At 37.6% G+C, this 25,701-nt stretch overlaps 2 protein-coding genes across 2 annotated transcripts; one reads left to right on the top strand and one right to left on the bottom strand.

The window, feature by feature from the left end:
• Positions 1-777: 777 nt before the first annotated feature.
• Positions 778-1,984, top strand: LOC142641555 (senescence-specific cysteine protease SAG39-like). Its single transcript, XM_075816002.1, has 2 exons — positions 778-1,207; positions 1,305-1,984. The coding sequence occupies exons 1-2, from the start codon at positions 778-780 to the stop codon at positions 1,895-1,897; spliced, it is 1,023 nt and encodes a 340-aa protein (XP_075672117.1). The 3' UTR covers positions 1,898-1,984.
• Positions 1,985-2,809: 825 nt separating this feature from the next.
• On the bottom strand, positions 2,810-7,469 carry LOC142640533 (ketol-acid reductoisomerase, chloroplastic). The gene is made up of 10 exons (XM_075814665.1): positions 6,957-7,469; positions 6,591-6,683; positions 6,090-6,155; positions 5,847-5,987; positions 4,714-4,941; positions 4,514-4,631; positions 4,297-4,436; positions 4,018-4,185; positions 3,684-3,839; positions 2,810-3,476 (listed from the first exon to the last, which is right to left on the bottom strand). Exons 1-10 carry the CDS (start codon positions 7,242-7,244, stop codon positions 3,108-3,110), a joined length of 1,767 nt encoding a protein of 588 aa, XP_075670780.1. The 5' UTR covers positions 7,245-7,469; the 3' UTR covers positions 2,810-3,107.
• Positions 7,470-25,701: the final 18,232 nt, after the last annotated feature.

Below are 25,701 nucleotides of genomic sequence, written 5' to 3'. Positions count from 1 at the left end.
CATGGAGCTGTAGTAATTTCACTATTTCTAGGAAATTTTACAAAATGTGACACTACAGTTATTTCTTAATACAATTAACCATAATTTGAAGAAACAATATTTATATCTCATACATCAAGTCCATAATGGGCTAAAAAGGGGGCAAAATAGGCTAAGACTCAGAAAATCTCCTATTAAAAATAATAACGTTTCCATATCGAGTTGGATCATAATTTGGATCAAACACAAATCAGGCTTCACATATCCCAACAAATTATGCAGTGGTGGCATGGTTCCAGAATTTCATTTTTGGAGGGCAAGATTTGGATTTTCTTTTTAATTTTATTTAAAACGATTTGAAGTAAAATCAATCCTATAAAATTTAGTTGGTGTTTATAAAAAAAAATGAACAATAATATAATAATGTAATTATCCTACAAAAATAACATAAATGAAATTGTAATTTATTTTTCATACATAAATGTAATTGAATACTTAATTGTATGTGTGTTTCAATGCCTTGATTGATTTTTAAAAATTATGTAAAATCCAATATTTCTATAAATCGATTAAGAAATATATGTTAACATAAACATAAGGAGACAAATTCATCTTCAAAACGTATATTAAGAAAATCGATTTTATCAAACTAGCTAATTTTGTAAGTCCTAATTAGATCAGTCTCTCAGCCACGCAGCGGAGCAATTAGACAGGTACCATTTCTATAAATATCTCAAGCAACCAGTGTGTCTACTCACTCATATTCATCCTCAATATTCTTAGGTAGCCAGCACCATCATGGCTTTCACAAAACAACTCCACTACATACGTTTGGCTTTGCTTTTCATCTTGGTAGCTTGCACTTCTCAAGCCATGCCTCGCACTCTCCAAGATGCGATGTATGAGAAGCACGAGCAATGGATGGCTCATTATGGACGTGTATATAAGGACATTATTGAGAAGGAGAAACATTACAAGATATTCAAGGAAAATGTAGCATACATAGAATCTTTCAACAATGCTGCAAACAAGCCTTACAAGCTAAGTGTTAACCAATTTGCAGATCTCACAAATGAGGAGTTCAAAGCCTCACGAAATAGATTCAAGGGACATGAATGCTCCACAAAGACAACATCTTTCAAATATGAAAATGTCACTGCCGTGCCTTCCACTTTAGACTGGAGAAAGAAAGAAGCCGTGACACCGATCAAGGACCAAGGACAATGTGGTCAGTATCAAACTCTTTTAGGGAACAATACTAACCAAATGTTTTCTAACTCTCTCTTCTTCTTCTTTTGTCTCTATTTTTTGTTTTCAAACAACAGGTTGTTGCTGGGCATTTTCAGCAGTAGCTGCAACGGAAGGAATTACTCAGCTAACAACTGGCAAATTAATCTCTTTATCCGAGCAAGAGTTGGTTGACTGTGACACCAATGGCGTAGATCAAGGCTGTGAAGGGGGGTTGATGGACAACGCCTTCCAATTCATCCAAGACAATCTCGGCCTCACAACCGAAGCCAGCTACCCCTACACGGGTGTTGATGGAACCTGCAACACTAACCAAGAAGCAAAACACGCTGCCACAATTAATGGGCTTGAAGATGTGCCTGCTAACAATGAAAACGCCCTTCTGAATGCTGTTGCTAGCGAGCCAGTTTCTGTTGCCATTGATGCTGGGGGGTTGGATTTCCAATTCTATTCAAGTGGTGTCTTTACTGGAGCCTGTGGCACTAGCCTAGACCATGGTGTTACTGCTGTTGGGTATGCGGTAACTAATGATGGGACTAAGTATTGGCTGGTGAAGAATTCATGGGGTACACAATGGGGCGAAGAGGGGTACATACGGATGCAAAGAGATGTTGCTGCAAAGCAAGGCCTCCGTGGCATTGCAATGCAAGCCTCTTACCCCACTGCATGAAGTTCCATATCAGAACAAAGTATCATATTTGATATGTAAAATATTGTGTATGCTTGTTTCTCATACTCATTTGTTCTGTCTTGATTGTTCATAATCTTGGCAAGAACTAGTGTAAGGTTCATACCAGAAATGAGAATGTAAAAAAAATCATTAATGTTTTTACTACCAGACAAGAGCCAGCGACATGACTTTCAAGAATATCATTTCCCTAGCAACGAGAAAAAAGACAGTATCTAAAACTTCATGCATATTCAGATATTCCTCAACACATTTATCCAAGCGCAGAAGTTTCAACTAAAGCAATAGCTAGAAGAGTGGTAAGGGACTTGGGAATTGATTCTTTCCATTATATTCCTAACCCCATAAAATGGCCAAAGATACGACTTCAATTTTTCTGTGAACAGTTTATAACCGAAGGAATTGGAGAACCGACACTACACTGCACTAAGTAACACTAACACATTACTAAAAAGCTGAGTCCTACAACAGTAAATATAGTATATAAAGCCTTTTCTCCATTTCTATCTTTTAACCTCTTTCTCTGGTTACGCCGAAGTGTGAGGCCTGCAATCAAGTTTAGAAGGATGTTGGTGCATGAGTAACGTACCTGTGGACTTTGCCAAGACACACAAAAAGGAAACTACACAAATCATTGTATGGCTTTTGTAAAAACGGAAGGTTGCAAAACACGTAATTTAATTACACAACGAAGACAAGTGTAGCCAAGAAAAAACACCAACACGCTTTGGTACCAAAGATAAGACATGCAAATTTATCCTAAACATGGGCGCCATAAAAACTTTATGGATCTGTGAGAACTAGAATTCCTCTCATGAGATACTTCACGAATTACCTTCCCTTCAAATTACTTAACATGTCACAAAATCCAAGTCTTCCTTCTAGGTGCTTTGATTATCACAACTACCCCATTTTTCACATAACTTTCATTAAAGTTGCACATAACGAAGTCTAACAAAGATAACTCAGAATAATTTAGTCACACCAAAGCTACAAGAAGTACACACATTGCCACGTCTTTATTTCCTCACCGGTCAAATAGGAACATATAGTGGCTCTGCAAATGCATGGAATAGTTCAACCAAGAAGCCTAGAATGAAAAAACTACAATACCCCTAAATTTTAAGTCTTCACGCTCAAAACATCTCAAAAGGCATTGCTGGACATCTCAGGGTACAGAATTTTAAAGCCTTTAATTGCCAGATGCACGTAACTCGGGTCGCACAAAGTCTGCATCTGCAGGCACTGAAATATCAACGGTAGGTCTCAGTTGGGCGCATACTCCAATGGCTCCATGCACTGGATCCGACAGGAAGTTGCTAATTAGATCCCGGTTTATGGGTACACCACTGTCCACTGCAACCAAGGCCTGCTGAGTAAGGATGTAATCAAAACGTGGAGCCCATTTCCTAGATCCCAACCGTGCTGTTGTTGAACAATTATCCACCATGAAGGAAACTCCACGAGCATGCATAAAGGGATTCAAGGAATCAACTGACTCAATCACACTTTCATTAATGATCTCAGAGTACGAGTGACCTTTCTTCCTCAATATCTCAATCTGGATTATTTAAAAATCAAAAGAAATTTGTTAGACAGCATGCAGTCAAGATTTTATTTGCAACACCATTTGCAAAACTTGCGAACCTAGCAAAGTCACCAAAAGGAAATTAAATGGAAGGATTAACTCCTGAGACACTTGACCCAGAGAAATCCTAAGGCTACAAAGATTACAACTACCTTAAGTGAAAGAAACCATATCTCATACCTGGGCCATCATTAATGACACATAAACACCAGCAGTGAATGGATATAATGGACCTAGGTCTCCTGCTGGCCGTGATGATCGGACACGTTCACCAACTTTCCACATCCGGGTCTGATCAATTTTACCCATTGGGAAAGCTGGTAGACCATCCTTTTCCTGTAGAAAAAAAGCATAACCAGGATCACTTTATAAAACATCAATACTGCCTGATTTGTGTTTAATGATGCGCATAAACTTCATCATAGTTAGAACAGTGATCAAATTCCAAATTCAAAAATGATAGTACCACATTTTGATCACTTATCAAATTTTGAAAATAGATGAGTAAACATACATAAAAGCGACGCCCAGCCAAGACAACACTCCGGATCTCACTACCACTGGCCACATCTTCATAGCATTCATACAAGATGTCCATGCATGGGTAATATGAAGCACTATATGCAGTCTCAAATACCCTTTTGTCCTCTTCAGACAAGGAATTGTATACAGCCAACATGCCCTTTGGATAGAGAAAGATGAAACAATTATCAATATAAATACACATTACGGACAACACACAAACATGCAAAAGGAAAATAATGAATCCGCAATTTAAGCACTACAATCCAACCTTGGTTGAGATGGTCTTTGATATTATCCCTGTGATGCACTCAACAGTGTTCTTGTAAGCCAGATCTTCACTCATTCCATTTTCCGTGTACCTTCTAAACAAGGACTCCACAATTCCATGGACAGCACCAAGTAAAATGCCTATTTATCACAAAAGCAAAGTTAAGGATCCACTATTGAAGGAAATTGAAATCACCATAGAAGTAATCTACACTTACCACGCTCTCCAAATATGTCACTTTTATATTCCTGCTCCAGAGTAGTGGCAAATGTGAAAGGAGAACCAAGAGCAACTGACCATCCAAGGGCAACATCGGTGGCTCTACCATCAACATCCTGCAGACACAGAATAATTAGTTAAGATGAGACAGAGAGAGAGAGACAGAGACAGACAGACAGACAGAGATAGAGAGACCACCTGGTGGACGGCAAAACTGGAATTAATCCCTGCACCATTTATTTCTTTGCCTTGGACATAAAGTCTCCTTACGGAAGGACCCATTCCCTTTGGACAGACAGCAATCACACTGATGTTCTTGGGGAAGTCAAGTCCTATTGATTGCAAATGGCCAAGAAGAAACCCATGGGAAAGCCCAAGTACGCTGTTGGGCTTCATGTGGGAGAATATTTTCTCATAATTGTCAGCCTGTAAAATATTATAAAATTATACCCTTTTAGGAAATTGCAATGAATGGAAACACAATGGAACATCAAGTGCATAATTGCATACAAAATATTTACACATCAATTTATTTAACAACTTTCCTAATTTTTAGATTTTATGGGCTTTTGAACCAGATTAAAAATAAAAAATAAAAAAAAACTAAAGAGGATTATACATCAACACAATACCTACAAACAAACAGAAATTGTGCCACATAAAGAATAGCTGCTGAAGTGACAAAGAGCTCAGGTGCAAACATGCAGATATTTGATAAAGCTAACATTTGAAGCATTTAAATTATACAGATAAAGGAATGATCAATATTTCTGACATAACATAAACTCTAACAAGACTTATCAAAAATAAAATCACATCAAATGCAGAAAATAAAAAAATAGGAGATTACCAATCAAAAGTAATATTACTTTACCAACTTGACCCACCCATTGTTACAATGTTGGTAAAAGTGTTGCTCGCAGTTTAGTGCAAAGGCTTACCGAAGCCTAGGCGCGCACATTTTTTAGATATAACCTCTAATAAAGAGATACATAACACAGTATTTTTCCTAGTAGCTCAAATTTTACATGTTATTTCAATTTCATAAAACTTTCATATAGTAAATTTGAAAACAATCATCAATACACAATTTGATAATATTTTGTCTCATAAAATTTGAACATTAACATTTTCTTTAAACTGTCTTGTGCTTCATAAAAATACATCTGTGATATCCATGATCAAAATGAAGTATATGGTTAAATCAAGTATATTTTTAAAGGCAGAGATCAAAATTGTTTGTTTAATTCAACAACTTAAGAGTTAAGAATAGTGTTTGTATAATAAATCAATACTACTCGTATTAAGTTTCAAGTGTACAATCAACTGACCTGTGCAGAATCAGAAATTAGTAGCAACACAAGATCACTGCCGGAGACAGTTTCATAAATATCGCCTAGAGTGCCACTTTCTTCAGTAAAACCAGCTGCGCGAGCTTCAGCAAAAGAACGGGAGCCCTTTCTGAGTCCAATCTGCATTAGTGTAAAGAAAAATATTCATACTGAGAGATCTATTTGACGTCAAAATCATAGAGCAAATCAACTCTAAAAGAGAAGTTGAAAAATAAGAATCACCTTGACAACAATATCAGATTTTGCTTCAACAAGAGAATCCCTTAAATTCTGTGCTTGAGCAGGTCCCTAAATGTAGAACAGAGGAGAATCAATGAAAATTAAACTCATTTTAAATATTGAGTCATATATAAGCTTTTCACTTTCTCAGGTTACAAATAAATAAGGCCAACCAGGGATTTTAAAGAAGAATATTCCAAAGAAGGATAACCCCCACCCCCCCTAATCTCTTAACTCTGCGGCATCAGAGTATATATTGTGTAGACAGCCAATCTTCTAATCTCCCACCTTTGCTTACCTCCTCTCTACTAAAATTACCAATTGCAAAAATAAAAATTTCAACTAAGATACGAACTTTCTTTTATTTCCAAACATAAGAAACAAATACTTGTTACAAATTCACAACCACAATCACAATACTCTACAAATATTGCACCCAACCAAATCCAATCAAGTGTAATACTTCAAGAGATATTGAATGAGAGTAGCAAATCACTCACTCACCTGTGAACCCCAGCCAATAACACCAATCTGCTTAATTCCCTTGAACGCTTCTGGCAACAAAGGGAACAGATCTCTTCCTCCTCTCACAATATACTGCATTCACAATTACACACAACACCACAAACTATCATTCACCAAATAATCAATAGAGAAACCCAATACATGTATTCACACACAAAACATACATGTATAAACACAATTAAAACCAAAGATCTAATCAATTTAAAGAAAATATCATACAAAATTAACATTTCGTATCTGGGTTTTTCAGATCATCAAAAAATGATGAAGTTTATAACATTTCCCTACACTTTCCCTCACACATGTCCCCGATAAGAAAACAGAGAGAGAGAGAGAGAGAGGTACCTCGTCATGGCCGGCAAGGTTAACTTTCTCCTTGTTGAAGACCTTAGTGTCGAAATCAAGCAAAGTGGGGGGCTTGATGGCTGGAACAGAGACCATTTTAGCGCCGAGAGAGGACCCAGTGGAGCCAGTAACACCAGAGGTGGCTCTGAGAGCTTTGAGGCCCTTAGAAAAGGAGGTGGCGAAGCCTAGAGAGAAGGGCTTGGAAACGGGGTTTAGAGTCTTGGAGATCGACGATGAAGGGGCTGATATAGCTGCTGCTGGAGCGAACGATGAAGTAGCCGCCGACATCGACGAACACTCAAAAAAGAGAGGCGCAGAGAGTGTGAGGCAGAGAGAGAGAGAGAAATGACAGCTGAGGTTAACTAAAGAAGCGATCGGGGTATGTAGGGTTTTAGTTTTATAGGGCTAGATAAGTCTGACTACGAGGATATCGTGTGTGTTTGCGACTGGTTGTGTTTTAAAAATTTTACCATGTGGCGGTCTGTAATATACTAAGAGCATCCACCACTGGGCTTGTAATATGCCAAATGCAATCCACATTTGCCATTCAAAACCAAAACACACCCAGCAATTGGACGTGTAAAACTGAGAAAGGCCAAATTTTTTTGGCATAGTCCTACAGTATCATCCAGTGGGATGGTACTGTAACACTATGTCAAATCAAAATACTCTATTTTAATCAGCCTCTCTCTCTCTCTCTCTCTCTTACCGGGTTTTGCTCTCTCCATCCCCTCTCTCTCTCTCACCATTGTCAAGCTTCTCTCTTTATCTCCGAATCACCAAGCCTCGCTCTTTCAGTCCAAATCACTGAGCCGCTGTCACCCTCTTTCTCTCGGTCCGAGCTCTCTCTCATCTCACATCTCTTTTTCTCGTTCAAGGCTTACACCGGAGCTGGGTTGGGTTCGTGGTTTGATCTGGGCATGGTGGTGGGTTGGGATCGATTGATGATGGGTTTGGATCGGTGTGGATCGGCGGGCTGGGTTGCTGGAGATGGCTCTGATGGCTCCGATGGGTTTGACAAAGGTTTGAATCAGAGAGGGTGGGTTGCTGTGTCGTGCTTGGTCGGCGAATTCTGGGTCGTGTTTGGTCGGCGAGGTCTGGGGTGGAGGAGAAAATTGGAAAAATATAAAGAATGAAAAATATATTTTATTGTGTAGATATATTATTTTAATGAGTAGAATAGGAAAATAAAAGTTAGGATGTTGGAAGAATTGGAAAATGATATGGTATAATGATAAAGTGACTTTTTGGAATAGTAAAATAGAGTAGAATTGGAATTCTCAGTTGTGGATGCTCTAAAACCCGTATCCTATCATAATGTACTATGCAAGTGACATGAGATCCCCACACACTTGGCGGTGCTGTTTAGGTTAGGCAAAGTTATCAAAAAAAAAAAAAAGAGTAACGTATATTTATTTTATATAAACAAAACTTAGGTATAGTACTTAAGTGTTGTTCCTTAAATTTTCTTCTTAAAAATCAGTTATATGGTTGTACTTAATTAAAAATACACTTTCATCACATGAGAAAAAAGCCACATGACTGAATTTTAAAAAGATAATTTAAGAAATTTATTTCTCAACCCAAAAAAAATCTAAAACTTACACCTAAAATTTTGATGCATATTTGATGAAACAAGGGATCTAGGTTGAATTCCCTTTCTTCTAAAAAAAATAAGGTTCGAATTCCATTTAATTTATTTAAAAAATACTAATAAAGAACAATTATTATAAAATACACACAACATAGCCTTATAAGTTTTAAATTCTATTTCATTATAAATAAATTGGAAAAAGTATACATAAGCCAGATAAATTTAATAAGCAAAAAGAATAAATAAATAAAAGGTGTGTTAAACAGGTTATAAAAAGTAGTTTTTTTTTTTTTTTTACTTTTTGGTAAGGATTATCTAAGGCAATTTTTAACGAACAAATTTAAGCTTTTACCTATTTAAGGATACCAATGGGTTGTGTGTTGCTATCCTTGAAAGGAAATTAGGCGAGTAACTAAAAAATTTTAGTTTGGTCTTGAACTAAAACATGTTAGTTGGTGATGGGGTATTTTTGACAAGAATTAATACTCTTGGACGAACCAAGCAAGAGAGCTGATGACATCAGGGGGTCCGTCAGCTCCACAGAAATTGACAGAGGCGCCAAGAACGATGACAACAAAAGCGACGACGCCACCATAAAGCCCGGCAGACGACTTTCTAAGCTGACGAGAGATCCTCAGGCAGTAGAAGGCCATGGGACAACAGGATGAAAGGGCTAACGGGGTGAGAAGGCCGACAGGTCCAACATGGCCTAGTTTGGTCCTCACGAATACCCACACATGGAAACATCTTGCGTAACATGCACAAAAACTCCATTATTCACCCATATCTCCCTCATATGGAAAAGCATCCTAAAATCTTGGAAACCCTAAATACCAAATCCTTCCAACAAGGAAAAATCCCTACTCTAAAAGGATTTCGATTCACCACTCACTACTATATAAACACTAGACAACCACTTTTCTCAGGTACACATAATTCCCCAGCTCTGACACTTTATATTTGTAGAAATTCTCTTTCTAACTTAACATTTGGGAGGTCTCTAGCCGGTATCACACTAGTACTCTTTGTAAGGTCTTCTTTGTGTTTGTGTTTCGTAGGTTCCGTCAAGAGCACGTGAGGACTGTTCGGCTCACTGACGATCTTTGCATCATCAGTTGGCACCGCCTGTGGGAACATGATAGTAGCCATATTACCACTTCCCAGACAAAGAGCTATATGGTACTCACACACTCGATGACAACCAACAACAATCAAGAATGTGAACCACCCACTACTGCCCTCAAAAGGCAGGTGCAAACTTTAGCCACGGCTGTGGAACGCCTTACTAAGCAAAACCACGACCTAGAAGAATAGCTGCGCCAAAAGAACACTAAGCCCCATAATCAGGAAGAAGAACAAGAGGATTACAGCCCCCAGCACACCACCGATAGGCGGGATAGAGAATGACCGGAAGGCAACAATGCCTTGAGTAGAGAAGAGCAACAGGACACCAACCGTCCATCTGTCGCAAATACGGCACCGCCACACATGGTCGTAGAGATGCAGATGATAAATGAAAGGATGATCTTCATGATGAACGCCCTCAAGGGATGGTGTCAAACGACCTTGACGAACTGGTCCACCGGATGGATTCACCCTTTACAGCACCTGTCAATTCATTCCCCATTCTCGGAAAGTTTTGTATGCTGCAGATAGAAGCCTATGATGGGTCTAAAGATCCCTTGGATCACTTAGAGTCATTCAAAACCCTCATGCACTTACAAGGTGTTCTGGACGAGATCATATGCCAAGCTTTTCCAACTACTCTGAAAGGTCCCACCAAGGTATGGTTTAGCAGATTGACATCTAACTCTATCAGTACCTTCAAAGAGCTAAATGTGTAGTATACATCGCACTTTATCAAGGGGCACAGGTACAAAAAATCCACTGCATACCTGATGAACATCAAGCAACGGGAGGACGAGACACTAAGGTCCTACATAACCTGCTTCAACAAAGAAGCCCTTTTAATAGATTAAGCTAATGACAAGATACTTGTTGCTGCTTTTACCAATGGCTTGCGGAATGGGAAGTTTTTGTTCTCTATATACAAAAACGACCTAAAAACCATGTCAAATGTGTTTTACCAAGTTGCTAAGTACATGAACATAGAAGACGCACTACTGGCTCGAGAGGAAAAACCCAAGAATAGGGATAGGCAGGAAGATACGCGGCAGGAAAGAGGACAAAAGACTACTAGAACCAAAGACCGATACGGGATGGGGGCTCCAAACCGCCCACTGAAAGGTTTACTAATTTCACCCCGCTGACTACCCCGATCGATTAAGTCCTGATGCAAATCAAGGATAATACAAATTGACATAGCCTAGCAAGTTAAAGGGAGATCCCAACAAGAGGTCCAAAGACAAGTATTGTCGTTTTCATCATGACCATGGTCACGACACATCTGAATGCTACAACTTGAAGCAACAGATCGAGGCCCTCATCAGACAAGGAAAGCTACAACGATTTATCAGCAAAGAAAGAATAGATAATACCCTACCGCAAGAAGAGGCTGGTAGGAGGAATGGCGAACACCCTAGGCCACCCTTAGGGGACATAAGAATGATAGTATGGGGTACCACGGCAACTGGCTTAACTAGGAAAGCACGAAAAACCTACATTAAGATGGTTTAGAATGTCTAACTGACGAGGTTTGTCCTAAAGATGGCACGAGTGGACAACCCTATAGTTAGGTTTTCAGAGGAAGATGTTTGATGTCTCCGCCACCCCCACGATAATGCTCTCATTGTTAGCATACAAGTAGGAGACTACAACACCCATCAGGTCCTGGTCGATAATGGAAGCTCAGCTGATATCCCGCATTACTTGGCATTCTAGCAAATGAGAATCGAGAAAGAACGGCTTGTACCTACCAATGCACCACTCTTTGGGTTCAAAGACACAAAAGTATACCCTATCGGGGCAATTACACTACTTGTAACGGTCGGAGATTACCCTCAACAGATCATCAAGGATGTGACTTTCCTTGTCATCGACTACTCATACGCTTGTAATGCCATACTGGGTCGACCAACACTCAATTCGTGGAAGGTTGTGACTTCAACCTATCACCTGATGATCAAGTTCCCCGCTGAGTATGGGGTAGGAAAGGTACGTGGAGACTAAGTGGCAACACGCGAATGCTATATAACAATGTTAGAAATGGATGACCATTTACAGACTCTAAGCATAGAAGAGCAACGGACGGTTGTAGAGCCCATTGAGGAGTTGGAGGAGATACTTCTCAATGATTCCAGACCTAAACGGACAATAAGGATCGGTACCTTCGCCAGTCCACCCGTTCTTCAAGCGCTCACGACCTTTCTAAGAAAGAACTAGGATGTCTTTTCCTAGAGCCACGAAGACATGCCCAGGATCGACCTCTTAGTCATGGTTCATAGGCTAAAAGTATAGCCCTCATTTCCCCCTATCAGCCAAAAGAAGAGAGTGTTCACCCAAGAGCGAGACAGAGCTATAGTAGAAGAAGTTCGTAAGTTGCAAGATGCAAAATTCATAAGGGAGGTATACTATCCCGACTGGCTAGTAAATGTAGTGATGATCAAGAAAGTCAATGGAAAGTGGAGGATGTGTATAGATTTTACAGACTTGAATAAAGCCTGCCCCAAAGATAGCTACCCACTCCCACGGATCAACGTCCTAGTAAACTTAACAGTGAGGCACTAGTTATTGAGTTTTATGGATGCTTTCTCTAGTTACAACTAGATCAAGCTAGACGAGGCCAATCATGAGAAAACTTCATTTGTCACTAGCTAAGGCCTCTTCTGTTAGAAAGTAATGTCATTCGGTCTCAGCTTTAGCTTTCTCCATTGGCTCACGAAGAGCAGCCAGCTCTATTGCCAGGTTGGTCTTCGCCTTCTCCGCCTCTTCTTGAAGACGGGACTCCTCCTTCAGCTTCGCAATTGTGACCGTCAATTCCTCGTTGAGTGTACAAATAACCTCCTTGTATTGGTCTCATTCATTTTCTCAATCTCTAGAGGCTTGCGAAACCGACGAATCACTCCTTCATTGGCAACGCACCAATCGTGAAGCGCCCTCATCCTCACCAACGCCTAAGTCAAAACCTCCGTCAGGAAAATAATGAAGAGAAAACATACAACGCAATAACTTAAGGGAAACATACCTTGGACAAGTCGAAAAGGCTAGGCGCCCCCAAGTCCTCCATGGCCTGGTTGGCGCAAGGATCCAGGTACGTCTCCTTGATGATTAAATCAACCATCTCAACGACTTGATCCTTGTGTGTAAGCAGTTTACGGACGACGCCTTGAACGACGGGGCCCTTCCCTATCGTTAACCCTTTACCAACACCATGGCCAGGTTTGGGGGGTGACGGTTGTTTCGGCTGCTTGTCGCCGACAGTGGGGGCCTGTCCCCTTCTTGCTCAGACGGACATCTTTGCCGTCACTTTTTCTTTTTAGTGCCCCTTTAGCGATGACCTTGGAGGCTGACACTGAAGACCCACCTTGCTACTACTGCTTGCGTGTTGTAGCAGCTGCCCTTACCAATGCCCTCTGGCTTCTTGCTTCCATTTATGCCAAGGGAATAAACGTTAGTAAAAAAGGAAAAGACAAACGGCTCAGAGCGGATAAAGAATTCAGAACTTACGTTGATGGGAAAAGGCATTTAAACGACGGGTTTCGGGTGACGGTTTAGGGCCACCGCAATATACGTGAAGGGTGTCTAAAGTGACGAGGTCCTTCCACTTCCTTTGGCCCAAAGGAATCTCCAGTACACGACGAATGAAAGCCTCCTAATCATCTGTTATTTGCAGACGGGCCCGAGATGAAAGAAAAAACATACGGTGTTAAATGAATAACAAAAACAAAGCGAGTAAAAGAACATGGACGGCGGCACACCTGAATCCCTAACAATACCCCATGTATTGTCAAACCCGTAGGGCATGCTATCCCATTCCTCCTGTCTATACACCCAATCTGTCCCATAGACAAAAAAAAGTACCTATTCTTCTAGTTTCTGTTTGAATTAGGCATGTTCGACACTGGCCTAAGCGACATCTTCCTCGCTAGGAAAAGGTAAATCCCTTAAGATAAGGAGATGTGCTGGAGTCTGTAGCAATAGAGGAACTCGTCAAGGGTAAGCCGACGGTTCCCCCCACTGAGCTGACCCCAGATCACCTCAGCTCCAATAAAAAAATCTCCAAGCATTGGGAGCAATTTGGCTGACTGATAGACCCAAGTAATTGGCCAGCTAACGGTGTAAGTTCGTCAGTAGGAGTCTTAACCTTGCGACGAATATAGCATCATACATGCCCACGTCCGCGGTCTTCCCAGAATAGCACCTTTCAAATTTTTTGGGTAGACAGATAGGGATATGATCCGGGATTTGGTACCGGTCTCGAAGGGTGTTAAACACTTTATAGGTCATCGTCGGGAGGAAATCATTGACCGTCCATATCGCAGGGGGAATAAAGGGACAAGCACCCCTGTCCTATCCTATTGACTCATCTCCCCTAGATTGATTCCTTCCATCTTCCTCATCCTCCCCATCCTCTTCATCCTCATCTGCCCGGTTTTCTTCATCTTCGTCTACCTCATCATACTTATCTCCCTCCACGTCTCCCTAATCCTCTTCCTCCTCATTCTCCTCTCCATCACTGAAAGAGTAGGTAGACAGTTCCCTTTTTAGGGACCGAGGGAAATCTTCCTCGGGCTCGCACCCTGATGGATAGATCTTGTTGTAGCCTGCACCCTCACGTACTGACGACGATAGTTCACTCATCACTTCTCTATTTGACATCTATCCACCTACAAGCGACGGAGGTTTTCTAAGAACCTATTTTGACGGGTCTCAAAACATAAAAAGATGATGGGTCGCAAAAAGTAAAAGTAAAAGTTTAGAACAAAAAGAAGGGAATTTACCAAGATAACAGAGGAAGGATCTAAACAACGATTCTAAAACGACGGACAGTAGATCGACGACGTGATAGCTCTAGGTCTCACAAAGCTCTCATAAAGAAGTAAAAGAAAATAAAATAGGAGGAGAGGAACTAGTTACAAAGCCAGGGGCACGTTATACGAAGCAACGCTTATGATTGGAAACGAGGCCAACCAGTAGGTGCCACGTGTCACCTAGCATTTAAACCTAGAGCTACCTATGCCATTTAATGACAATCTCTCTAATAAAGAACATCTAATTAATGTTCATAAATACCCATATTACTCTACGGTCCGTCAGCTAAAGCCAACAAAACCATAGAGTAGGGGGCAGTTAATGGGGGTATTTTTTACAAGAATTAAACTCTTGGACGAACCAAGCAAGAAAGCTGACGACACCAAAGGGTCTGTTAGCTCCATAGAAACTGGCAAATGTGCCAAGAACGATGACGACAAAAGTGACGACGCCACCATAAAGCCTGACGGAAGAATTTCTAAGTTGACAAGAGATCCTCATGCGATAGAAGGCTATGGGATGACGGGATGAAAGGGCCGACAGGTCTAGCATGGCCCAGTTATACATGAAAACATCTTGTGTAACATGCACAAAAACCCCATTATTCACTCATATCTCTCTCATATGGAAAAGCATCCTAAAATCTTGGAAACCCTAAATACCAGATCCTTCCAATAAGGAAAATTCCTACTCTGAAGGGATTTCGATTCACCACTCACTACTATATAGACACTAGACCTCCACTTTTCGCAGGTACGTATAATTTCCCAGCTTTAGCACTCTAAAGTTGTAGAAACTCTATTTCTAACTTGACCTTTGGAGGGTCTTTGGCCAGTACCACATCGGTACTCCCTATAAGGTCTTCTTTGTGTTTATGTTTCGCAGGTTCCGTCAAGAGCGTGTGAGGACTATTCGGCTCACTGACGATTTTTGCATCATCTGCTAGACAAATAAATAAATAAAAAGACATCCAATAAACAACAAATCTTCTAGTTGGCAATAAGCTCTCTCGGCTAATGTATTGTCGTGTCTATTTGTTTCTTTTAAGTTGTGTCAGTGTTGCAAATTGGCAATTCTGGAAAGCATAGAGCAATTTTTTGCATTCATTAGTAATGTATTTTTTATTTTTTTTTTGAATGAGTAACGATGCTGTTAGATTGCTTTTAAGTTTTAACTGATGATAAATGTTAATAATTATTTTAGCTTCCATTTATACAAGTAAACAAATTATCCCAAGACTCATTGCCTATATTAAACTATCTCTCCTGTCAAAAATAAATAAATAAATCCATCTTCATAGAAACTAGGGGTGGCAGAATTAACCAAACTCATTTGTCCACCCAAACCCACCCACTTAAATAAGACCTAATTGGTGGATACACCAAGAATGCTAAAATTTATAGGTTTTAGCAACTCAAAAGACAATTTTATCAATTTTAATACCTCACTTTATAATATATTAAACATCAAAGGTTTTATATTTTTTACCATTTCATTAAAATATTATTTCTTTTTATTTTTTAATTCTTTTTGTTCTCTCTTTCTCATACTCTTCCTCCCTTTTTCTCTACATGTATATCTTCAAAACCTACTGCAAAACCCAACCCACACCCACTGCCACCAACCACCACCACCCACACCCACTACCATAGCCACCACCACTTACAACCTCAACCCCCAACCACTAAAATCACAAATAAAAACAAATTGAAAACCAAATCACAAACCCAAAATCAAATTACAACCAAATCACAAACTCAAACCCACACCCACACCCACACCCACTGCCACAACCACCACCACCCACAATCCCAACCCCCAACCACCAAAATCACAAGCAAAAACAAACTCAAAACCAAATCACAAACCCCAAAAAAAACCCCATAAAACTTCAACCACCACCATAGCACCACCGTGATCCAAAATCAACCACCCACCTACCACCATCGAAACCCACTCACCCATCCACTTGCCATCATTGTGACCACAACCCATCTTCCACCACCTTAATGCCCATAAGCCCAAGAACTCCACCAATGATCTCAACATCCACTACATGCCAACACTAACCATCGCACGTGATCTCACCATAGCCTAAGTTATTGCCGATTTTTGGTAGGGACAATGTCATTTCTTGGTAGTTTTGATTGGTGGTGTTGTGGGTGAGAGTTGGTTTAGATGGTAAGAGGGAAAGGAAGAAGCTTGGGTGAGATGGTGTGGTGGGGAAGAGATGGTGTGGTGGAATAGAGAGATGGAGCAGAGGGTGAGAGTTGAGATAGAGAACAAAAGAGAGAGAAGAGAAGGGCACGGGAAAGAAAGAGAGAAATAAAAGAATTGAATTTTTTTTTTCTAACTCATAGCTTGTTAGGACACTGATTAAGGTGCATTGCTATTTGGTACAGTTGTGGATAGATAGTGCAATGAAAGGTGCTTATGTGGCGTAGGGAAGTGTGTTGCTATGTGCTGTTGTGGGCAGGACAGTGGAAGGCGTGTACATACAGAGAGGTAGAGAGGCAGGGGATGCTTGTACTAAGTTAGTTACAAGTAGTTGACTAATTGTTGGTGCATTAAGTGTTGTACTTAGTTAGTTAGTTAAGTCTGAGACGTGTTGTACCTTGTTAGTTAGGAAGTAGAATATAAGGTTCAATTCAGATTGTAATACGATTTTCATTGATGAATAACACATTGAATATCCATTTCTTGAATTGCTATTAGAGGCTGATTCCTTCGAAGAATTAATGGAGGCCTAGTTCCCTCAAAGAACTACTAGATTGAGAATAATAGAAATTAAGGTCATTTGATTCCTATCATTTTGGTATTAGAGCTGGTTCAATCATGGTGCAAGAAACTAGATACTCTCTTTGAGTGAGACTATTTCATTGGTTCAGCAGAGATTAGATGATCATGCCTTTGCCATGGAGATGATTTCATGAAGATTGGAAGCACTGGACAACAACTTCAGAGGCTTGCAAGCTATGTTTGAAGAGAGACTTCCAGCAATGCAGCAACGGGATGGTCTACATGCAGCAACGGGATGGTCTCCAAGAAGGTCCTGCTCCTTAACCAGAAAACCATCCTGAAGCAGAGATGCTGCCACACCATCCTCATCCAAGACCTGAGGTAGGTGCACTAATTTCTAAGCCTATTAGGTTGGAGTTCCCTAGGTTTAGTGGAGGTGATCCTTCTGCTTGGATTTTTAGAGCTATCCAATTCTTTAGAAATTATGAAATTAATGAGGAAGAGAGGATTTTGAATGCTTCTTATCATCTTGATGATGAGGCATTGATTTGGTTCCAAGATTGTGAAAGATCATTGGATTCTTGGGAAACATTTGTTAGGGTCATTCAAGTTAGGTTTGGACCTTCATCATATGATGATCGTATGTAAACCTTGACTAAGTTGAAGCAAATTACCACTATGGCTGCTTATAAGAGTCAATTTGAGATGTTGAGTAATAGAATCAGAAACTTACTTAAGTCTTATAAGCTCAGTTGTTTCCTAAGTGGGTTGAGGGATAAAATAAGGTTGGCTGTGAGGATGCAAAATCCAAGAACATTGAGTTCTGCTTTTGGTTTAGCCAAGATTCAAGAGGAGTATTTGTTCACTTGCAAGAAGGTCTATAGGCCATTTCATGAGTCTAGCAATACTAATTGGCAAGAATCCCTAATGAACAAGCATGACAGTAAAGTTGAATCTTCAACCAAAGTGCCTATACAAAAGATTACATCAACTCAGATGGAAGAAAGAAGGAAGAAGGGCCTTTGTTATTATTGTGATGAGAAATGACAGCCTAAACATAAGTGCAAGGGTCTTAAACTATTTATGATTAATGAAATATAAGAAGTTAATCAAGTGGAAGCTATGGAAGTGGATGTTACTGCAGATTTTCAGTTGGATCAAGCTAATATCACCTTGTATGCATTGTTGGGAAGTCCTTCTCCATGCACTATGAGAGTGCTGGGTCAGATTAGAGGGCATTGGGTGGTGATTCTTTTGGATACTGGTAGCTCTCACAATTTCCTTGGTGCTGTTTTGGATAAAACTTTAAAATTGGCTATGGACTCTACTAGAATCTTAGAGGTGAAGGTAGCTAATGGAGATTTAATTAGAACAAAAGGGGAATGTAAGGACCTACTGCTTAAAATGCAAGGCAATGAATTCATAGTGAATTTGCATGTGTTGACTCTAGGGGGTTGTGATGTTGGGAACTCAATGGCTTTGTACTCTTGGCCTTATTAGCTGGGATTTCAAGCAATTAGTGATAGAAACTAAGGTCATTTGATTCCTATCATAGCTACAATGAGCTACCAAAGATGACAACTTATTGTAGCTGAGTGTTAAAAATTTTGAAGTTTAACACCTTTGATGTTGTAGGGTTTTTAGTGTTTTTGGTGTCAAAATAGCTTTATAGCATTTTTAACATCTTTGGTGTGAATTCTCTAAAGAAGCAAGCAATCCCATGTTCATTGGATGTGTGTATGCATTATATTACTAATTATATCCTTCAACTTCAATTATGATCCCTTAACTATATATATATATATACACACACATGCGCGCGTACACACCAATAGTGTTTTATTAGTTTAGTTCCTAAACTTTCAAATCCAAATCAATTTGATTCTTTTTTTTCAAAAAAAAAAAAAAAACAATTTGATTCTTAGATTCTCTATCTATTTAACACATTGAAAATTTATTATGAAAAGTATAAATTTTTAAAATCAAGTCAACTTCATATTATTTACTCAAAAAAAAAGTCAACTTTGTATTAAATTACATAAAATTTTGAAAATACAGGAAACTCGATGAAATTGACATAATTTTAAAAGTTAAGGAATTAAATTGACATAATTAATAATGGAAACCAGTTTTTTTTTTTTTTATAATTCAATACTTAGAGCACCAACATTGAATGGGCTAAACCCATTCTCTATGCCAAATTATAAAATACAATAGCATTGAGGCCCAAAACCCATCTCCATTGAAAATTGTACAATGCCAGAATTGTAAAAAAATATGCAATTGAGCTACAGTGCAATTCTACATTTAGAATTGCACTGTAGCTCTATGGTATAAAAAAAAACTATTTTTTATTCAACTCTCTCCCATCATTTCTGCTCTCTCTACTCTTTTTCTTCCTATCTTTCTCCCTTTCTTTCTACTTTCTCTTCTTCATGGTCTCTCTTCTTCAACGGCATGGAGGCAACGTGGAGGCTCGATCAACTGCTGTGGTGGAGGCGTGGAGGTCGTGGGGTTGTTGATGGGTTTCCGGCGTGAGTTTGTTGATGCGTTGCCGGCGTGGGTTTCTTGATGGGTTTCCGGCGTTTGGGTCGGATTTAGGCCGGCGTTTGGGTCGGATTTAGGCCGGCGTTTGGGGGATTTGTTCCGATGGGTTTGTTGGGTTTGATGATGGATTTTGGTTTTTGATTTTGATTTTTGATTTTTGATTTTTGATTTTGATTTGGCTGGATGGGTTTGTTCATGGGTTTTGATCGGCGTGGGTGGTTGTGATCGGCGTTGTGGTGGTTGTGATCGGCGTGGGTTTTGACGAGATCGGCGTGGTGGAGATCGGCGTAGGTGGGTGGTTTCGATGAGATCGGCGTGGGTTTTTTTTTTTCTGGGTTTTTTTTTTTTTCTGGGTGGTGGATTTTGATTTGGCTGGATGGGTTTTTGATTTGGCTGGATCGGTTTTTTTTTTTCTGGGTTTGCTGGTATATGTGATCGAGGTGGGTGAGAAATAAACTAACAGAAGATTTGGGAAGGAAGAAAAAATTGAGAAAAAACAAAAAAAGAAAAAAAATATTTTATTGTAAAAATATATTATTTTAATAAGTAGAATAGAAAAATAGAAGTTTTGATGTTGAGGGTATTGAAAAATGGTATTGTATAATTGATAAAGTGGTTTTTTGATGGTAAAATAGGATAGAATTGAGAAAAATGAATGTGGATGCTCTTACAACAATAAGGAAGGAAATATTTGGACACTCTTTTTTTAGAAACAAATATACACAAATACAAAGAAGAGAGAGGGAAAATTTTGGACATTAATTCTCCTTGAGAAGAGGAGACAGTGTCACTGTTATAAAACTCTTGGCTAAGAGACCAATTTAAAATTTGCCCAATTGTTAGAATTTAGAAGACCTCAGTTAAAAAGAAATAATTATAAGACCAAATCAGTAATTTGATATTTTTATGGGGTGAGATTTTATTTTATTAAAAAGAAAAACAGATTAACCAATTGCAATACTTTGCTTATTAGGCCTTAAGGCTGTCTTTGTGGTAACTTCAATGATTTTAATTTTTAAGCCCACAAGACTTTATGCTCTTTGTTAGCAACTTCGCTGGGCCACTTAATTTGTATCTCTTCCCAGACCAAAAATGTTAACCCTCCTCATCTACAATAGTCCTGGCCATAACTCGAAAACTACTTCAGACGTTTGCATTGGGACAAAAGGAGGATTCTGATCCAAATTGATCCTGACCCATTTATATAAGCAGGAGACCCAATGCACAAGTAGGCCTAAAAATCGCTGGAGTTCGTTACATATAATGATTTCTAGGCTTCTTGTCCATCATGGTCTATTGGCAATATTGATTGAGTCCTTTATGCAAAAAAAAGAGAAAAACATATAAAATAAAAGAATATAGCTGTTACTTTAGAAAATTGATTTAAAAAAAAATTCTTTATGCAAAAATTTGCCTTTTTTTATATGAAAATTTGTGTACAAGCAATTCAATTTAGTTACTTAGTTTCTATGTTTATATTAATTTATTCTTTTTGGTTTTTATACATAATAATAGTTGTGGAATTCTCAATGATATTGTTAGTATATATATACATCAGTCTAGCCCATTATCTATATGTATGTTTGCGTGTATTATGAGTTTTATTCTCCTTGGGTTGGAGTCAAATTCATACTCCATCCTTGATCATATTAATGTGTAAGTGTGAGGATACATTTAGGTACAAGATAATTTTCCATTCAAGTGTGGGAGTTAATAGGGATATTAATACAAACATTTGATGCAGGAGGAAACCACATCTGTATTTAGATTGACCGTGGCATGTTTGAACTATGATGGCAGTGGTACGGAGAGGCATGGGCTTCATATGTGTCTAATTTTTCTTTGCTGTATATCTTTTTAATGTCACATAACCTACTTGCCAACTAAATTCAATTTAAGCTTTCTAATCTATTATAAAATAATAAATAAATTCATTTCATATCCCAAAAAAAAAAGGAAGAAAAATTAAAATCCTACTTTGAACACGCATTGACATTTGTTTAGGAAAAGTACGATTTTTTTTTTAAAGAGAAACACAACAACAAATTGATTATATTATTTAGTAGGCCAAATCCTACAGATGGGTTTATTGATAGGCTTTCTTGATGATCTATTGACATATGACAAATTGAAGATTCATAAGTTGTAGCTCTAAGTTATAGCTATGGTTTTGGTCAACTAGTAGCTCAAGGACTTATTGGTTACCATAGAGATAAAGGAATATATACATACACACTTTTAACACAAATTTTCTTTGAGGTAAACTATGATTTTGCCATTTTGGTCACTGCATTATATTTTAGAATTTAATTTTGTTCCTAAAATGTAAACAATACCGGATGTGTTAATTTAATTTCTAAAAATTTTGAAAACAATTTTATGTTACCCATGCTCCTACTTTCTTTCTTTTTTTCCTATTAAAGTTAACGTTTGATACAAAGGATGTATGATTTGAAAGATTTCAATAGTTAACGTTGATGGGAAGTGGAGATAATGACAAACACTAGCAATTTTTAAATGTAAAAGGATTTAATTTATTCGATCCATAGTTTAGGGATAAAATCTGAACATATATAATTCAGGTATTCAAATAATAGTTTTTTTTTAAAAAGCTTTATTTTATTTAAAACTTTAACCAACTAATATTGTTTTATACTTTTATCTTCCCTAGCTCGTACAAAACTGTGGACTGAGGACCACCTTCATCCCACTCATTCATGTTCATTTGGGAACAATCTATATAGTTTTTTGTTAAAAAGGTTTTGTTGAAAATATGCCAAAAAACACTTATACTTTGACAAAGTGAGAAAAAATAAAATTTTACAAAATTGTATATAAATGATAAAAGTTAAAAACTAAGCAAATAAGTTCAAGCCAAATGGACAAGGCAGAAGTGCATCCAAGACAAAGTAATTTCCGGAGGAAAATTGGATTGGACTCTATTTTTCAGGTTTTCAATGTAAAGAAAATACACAAGAGCCCACTTTAAACCTAAGTTTAATATATTTGAAAAGTTGCTCCAGTGAAAAATTGAGGACCACCTCGAAGGTGAAAGGTGACAAGGCAGCCTACAAGGCCAATGAAAAAGGGTGTATCAAAGTGGATCAGTGTGCATTTGTCCAAATATATAGAGCTTTTTTAGTTTTGTCACTATAATGAATTGGTTTACAGTATGCTAATTTAGACATATATAATGGGGACCGTTAAGGGATTAATGCCTTTTTTTTTAATAAATAATTTTAAGTGATGAGCTGCCTGGTTCATCAATATGTGTCCAACAACAACTGTCCATGATCTTATATGTAAAAAAATGCAAATTAAAAACTAAAGTAACACAGATCTCCACCAAGCAAAATGCCAAAAGTGGGCGGGCTGGCCCTGAATGCGTTGGAAATGCCTGCAAAAGAATACATCATACTTCATTAATTAACAAAATGAGATGGGCCAACATATTAAATTAGTCTTGGATATCATAGAATATGTAATTCAAATCCATGCTCTAATGAGGTTCCAATTCAACTTCATGGGTCTCGACTATGGAGGTTGTATATTGGGGAAGCCACCTACGTTAATTTGATGGAGGAAATGGAATAAACAGTGTTGAATCTGTTGATCTCATAAATTATTATAGGGTTGTCATACACACCTAGCAATTATGATACATAATTTTCCTCCGTATTGTAAATATGCATTAATTGTTTGAAACAATGGTGAAGCTATAATTTTTTCTTCCAAGATCAAGCTAAATATATATATATATATATATATATATATATATATATATATAAATCTAAATATTAATCTATTAAAGTTTAAAGTTTAAAGAATAAAGTAATATATAAATTTTTTTAAATAAGACATAGTCCACATGGATAGAGTATACTGGAGTAATAGTTTCAATAAAAATATGAAACATATATAAAAAAAAAAACTAATCATATTAAATATTTTTTAAATAATAATCTATCCAAAATATAATAATTTAAATAATATACATACATCACTTTATATCCCTAAACATATACTCCCTAAAGAATCTCCCATATATTCAAAGATCAAAGTTATTCCAAAGAAGGAAACTACTTTATTGGTATACAATAATTTTGATTAACAAAAATTCTGGGTGCGTTGGGCAATTAGAGGAAGATTTCTGGTAGAACACTGAAGTACGAGGTCTCATCCAACCCCATATAAAGGGAGCTTTAAATCATACAAAAGGTACGTTTATTATTTTAATTTGTAAGTATTCTTGATTCAGGTTAGTCACACAAATGACAAATGCATCAACACCAGCATAGATCCCTAGCTCTTGAGATAAACATCATTGAGCTTTTCTTGGTCCTAACCTAAACCTCTCTCTCTATCTCAATGCAAAATGAAAGAGGACTTTGTTTTTGCAAAAAAAAAAAAAAAAAACCCTTTTTTTTTTTTTTTAAAGGGATTTGGTTATCTATTTTTGGAGGCATGCTGAAATGCAAGAAATGACATGCATAGTGGTGTCCACTTCTTTTAAATTTTCATTGTATTAGGTAACTTAATTTTTAAATGGGAATTTCATGATTTCAAAAGTTAGGGGACAATCCTTCCTCACAACCTCTTATGTTACTCGAGTTCAAGAGAAACTCACAACCTCTTGGCATTGAATAATTTCGAGGATAGCGATATGTTTTGTGTTACTCCATATTTGTGGTTCAAAATCCATCATTTCCTCCCCTACCATTTATATCTATTTGGAAAAAAAAAATTTGTTTTATTATACCTAATTTCCTTACCCAAACATAATAAACCACATAATTTCACTCAATTAATTTAAAATTTTGGTTAAAATCAAGAGGAATCTAAGTTTACATTTTCTCAAATCCTTACATGGTGTTCATGTGAGATGATTTAAATTTTTTGATTTATTAGAATTATAAAAAAACTGAATAAAAATACATTTATATTTAGAGAAATTTTTTTGAGGATTTAAAAAATTGTACATAAGTTAACTTACAAAATAAACTAACTTATTAACTTAAACATCTAATCCCTTTGATGCATTTTAGGTGAAGTTAGGGTCATATTTTTCATGTACTAACATATCCCCTAAAAAAAAAATGCACTTTACCTGTAATTGGATAGATTTAAGATGTTTTTAGAATATTATAAATTATGTTGAGTAATCAAGACAAGTGATACTATTGAAGACGTAAAGATTGCACCAAGAAAAAAAGAAAGAAAAAGCTAAAAAAAGTGAACCTCAACACTCGACACTTGACACAAGCTCAATACTAACATCTATCGAAATTAAATGAAGGACCTTGACACTAGCTTGATACCTCCTGATCTATCGAGCTATGTAGATCTAGAATTTTCAAATCAGAATTTCGGCTCATGATGACTTGGATTACTAGGGTTTCGTTCACTAAACTCCTAGAGGGTATAAAAGCTTTATTTTAAAGTCATCAAAGACACATATACTCAATTAGAGAACTCATACACTTTTAGAGAAACTACTCAATTCTTATGTTCTTTAGGGTTTTGTAACTAAATGCTTTTTGATTTTTAATGTACATTGAAATAAGAAGGTTTAACTATAGGTTGATACTTTTGGATAGTCGAAGATAGTAATAAGATTTCTTATTTGTAACCGTTTGATTCTTAATTAGTAATTCTTAAGAGTGGTGACTTAAAAATTTACTCGTGGGCTTTTGTCTCGTGATAAATTTATTCCATTAGACAACAAATTATCACATAAATTTATTTTTCTTTGCACTTTTTTTATTTAGTGACTCATGTGTACCTGTAATTTGACCTTTCCGACAAAGAAAGGTCAAATTATGAAAAATAGACTGTGCCTCACCTTCCATTGGAGGCTCGCTCGGACGGTCGGACCCAGCAAAGTTCCCACTTTTCCTTTTCCGTAAAGACCCCTCAAAGTAATCTCAATCCCAT

Source organism: Castanea sativa, chromosome 6, assembly GCF_040712315.1.
Source record: "Castanea sativa cultivar Marrone di Chiusa Pesio chromosome 6, ASM4071231v1".
Taxonomy (NCBI): domain Eukaryota; kingdom Viridiplantae; phylum Streptophyta; class Magnoliopsida; order Fagales; family Fagaceae; genus Castanea; species Castanea sativa.
This window is presented reverse-complemented; position numbering and strand designations above follow the sequence as displayed.